We start from the raw sequence: 2,714 nt of genomic DNA, 5'->3' as shown, positions 1-2,714 counted from the left end.
GCCTGGCTGGGGCTGTGCCAGAAGGCCCCAGGGCCTCAGGACAAGGTGTCTCCTTACAGCCCTTGGTGGCACAGACCCTGCTGTGCCCCGGGGCACCAAGACTTGGCTGTCCCCACCTGTCATCACTGTCTCCAATTCTCTGCTCTGCCTGGGGCCTGGGGACACTTTCTCAGTTGTGTCCCTCAGTGGGACCCATTAAAAGTCCAAGAAAGTTTGGAGTTGGATTCTGCCTTGGAGTTCTGGAGAGGTTTCTTCAGCTCCCTCTCAGGGACTGATGTTCAGGGCCTGAGCACAAAGCCCCAGAGGCTCATTAAAGTCCTTGTGCTGTGTCTGTGCTACTGAGTTGAGCTGGGCTTCTGGCCCAGAGGCAGCTCCTGGTAACCAAGAAGAGCTTCAAAAGCACATTTCTCTTGATGAGCAGCTTTTCTCCTGCCAGCCCAGCAGGGCTGGGGCACTGCCTGCAGCCACCCCGGGCACAGCACAGAGGCACAGAGAGCTTCAATCAGTCAGGGCTGGGAAGGTGCTGAGAAGTGCCTGGGGCAGAATCTCTGCCAGCCCTTGGCACAGGAACCTCTGGCTGCAGGACAATGCAGCTGCAGTTCCTGGAGTGATCTCCTAAAGCTGGAACATCCCAATGCCTGCAGACCCTGTGAGTACATTCTCTGATTGTCTATAGTGCAGAGCAGCCGGGGGAGCCCAGGGCTGTCCTGCAGAGCAGGGTCCTGCAGCCCAGGGTGCTGTGCTGGGGCAGGGACTCTACTGCCTGCCAGGGACAGCTCTCAGCCAGCCCTGGCAGCTGCTCCCAGCACTGGGGGACAAGATGTGGGTGGGAGGAGAGAGCTGGTAGGGCTTGGAAGTGTTCTCTTTGTGTGGGGAGCATGCTGCATTGTTCAGGGCTGCTCTTAGCATGGCATTTAACTGCAGCACATTTCCAAGTACATTATACAGGGAGCACAGCAAGGCAGGGGCGGCATAAAAGGGGATATCCTGCTTTTTTAATCCACTGCTCTGGGTTGCCTGGATGGATTTTCATCTCTCAGTTCAGAATGGAATAATAAAAACATTTTGTCTAAGATCTGAATAAAGCAGGCTGTGACAGAAATCAGCACAGGGCCCCTTTGAGGCAGCATCAGTGTCGCTTTTCCAGCCTCCTCAGGGTTGTCCCGACATTCCTATCAGAGCCTGCAGAGCCAGAGCAGCCCCTGGTCAGTGCCTGAGCTGGGAGTGTCTGCAGGGCAGAGCTGAGCCCCCAGGGCTGGGCTGGGCTCTTGCAGCACTGGCAGGGCCCAACCCTGGGCACAGGGAAGCAGCTGCTGGCAGGGACAGCTCCAGGCAGCAGAGCCCTGGGCAGGTAGTGGGGAGAAAGTGCCCCCAAGCTGTGCTGGGATATTTAAAGTCCTCTCCAAACCCAAGTATTCCATGATTACTTTTCTTACAGGTCCCCATGCCAAGACAGCTCAAATGTCCAACAGCAGCTCCATCGGGCACTTCCTCCTGCTGGCATTGGCAGACACACGGCAGCTGCAGCTCCTGCACTTCTGCCTCTTGCTGGGCATCTCCCTGGCTGCCCTCCTGGGCAACGGCCTCATCATCAGCACCGTAGCCTGCGGCCACCACCTGCACACGCCCATGTTCTTCTTCCTGCTCAACCTGGCCCTCAGCGACCTGGGCTCCATCTGCACCACTGTCCCCAAAGCCATGCACAATTCCCTCTGGGACACCAGGAACATCTCCTACAAAGGATGTGCTGCACAGCTCTTTTTCTTTATGTTCTTCATCTCAGCAGAGTTTTATCTCCTGACCATCATGTGCTACGACCGCTACGTGTCCATCTGCAAACCCCTGCACTATGGGACCCTCCTGGGCAGCAGAGCTTGTGCCCACATGGCAGCAGCTGCCTGGGCCAGTGGCTTTCTCTATTCGCTGCTGCACACAGCCAATACATTTTCCTTGCCCCTGTGCCATGGCAATGCCCTAGGCCAGTTCTTCTGTGAAATCCCCCAGATCCTCAAGCTCTCCTGCTCAAATTCCTCACTCAGGGAACTGGGGCTAATGGCAGTTAGTGCGTGCTTGCTATTTAGTTGTTTTGTGTTCATTGTTTTCTCCTATGTGCAGATCTTCAGGGCCGTGCTGAGGATCCCCTCTGAGCAGGGACGGCACAAAGCCTTTTCCACCTGCCTCCCTCACGTGGCTGTGGTCTCCCTGTTTCTCAGCACTGGGTTTTTTGCCTACCTGAAGCCCCCCTCCATGACCTCCCCATCCCTGGATCTGGCACTCTCATTGCTGTACTCAGTGGTGCCTCCAGCCCTGAACCCACTCATCTACAGCCTGAGGAACCAGGAACTCAAGGCTGCAGTGAGGAGACTGATCACTGGATGCTTTCAGGAACATTAAACTGCTGCACAATTTCTGCAAATCACTTGTAATAAAACTAGTTTTTGATACTTCTTGTTGGTTTCATTTTGGAGATTTCTTTCCTTTGTTTTAGTTTTTTCATTCTGTCCACAAAGAAGCATCATTGCTTGTGCCATTTCTCATTTTGTTTCTCTCTACCTTCCCTGTGGCCACAGACTGTATCAATGGGGGACTGCACTCTTGGTGTATTTAAAGGAAGTAAAGGATGTCCCAGCAAAGTTTTCTGCAGAGATGCCCTTTTGTTGCCTTCTCTGGAGCTGCAGCAGCAATGTCTGTGTGCAGAGCTGGGGGCAGATCAG

The 2,714-nt window shown here is 54.5% G+C and overlaps 1 protein-coding gene across 1 annotated transcript; it reads left to right on the top strand.

Annotated features, from left to right (window-relative positions):
- Window positions 1–1,461: 1,461 nt before the first annotated feature.
- Window positions 1,462–2,394, top strand: LOC141730101 (olfactory receptor 14A16-like). Its single transcript, XM_074546738.1, has one exon. The coding sequence runs from the start codon at window positions 1,462–1,464 to the stop codon at window positions 2,392–2,394; it is 933 nt and encodes a 310-aa protein (XP_074402839.1).
- Window positions 2,395–2,714: the final 320 nt, after the last annotated feature.

This window comes from Zonotrichia albicollis, chromosome 9, assembly GCF_047830755.1.
Source record: "Zonotrichia albicollis isolate bZonAlb1 chromosome 9, bZonAlb1.hap1, whole genome shotgun sequence".
NCBI lineage: Eukaryota > Metazoa > Chordata > Aves > Passeriformes > Passerellidae > Zonotrichia > Zonotrichia albicollis.
This window is presented reverse-complemented; position numbering and strand designations above follow the sequence as displayed.

Bases quoted from the DNA above. Each gene is read 5' to 3' on its own strand.
- LOC141730101 (XM_074546738.1), top strand. From the start codon at position 1,462: ATGTCCAACAGCAGCTCCATCGGGCACTTCCTCCTGCTGGCATTGGCA.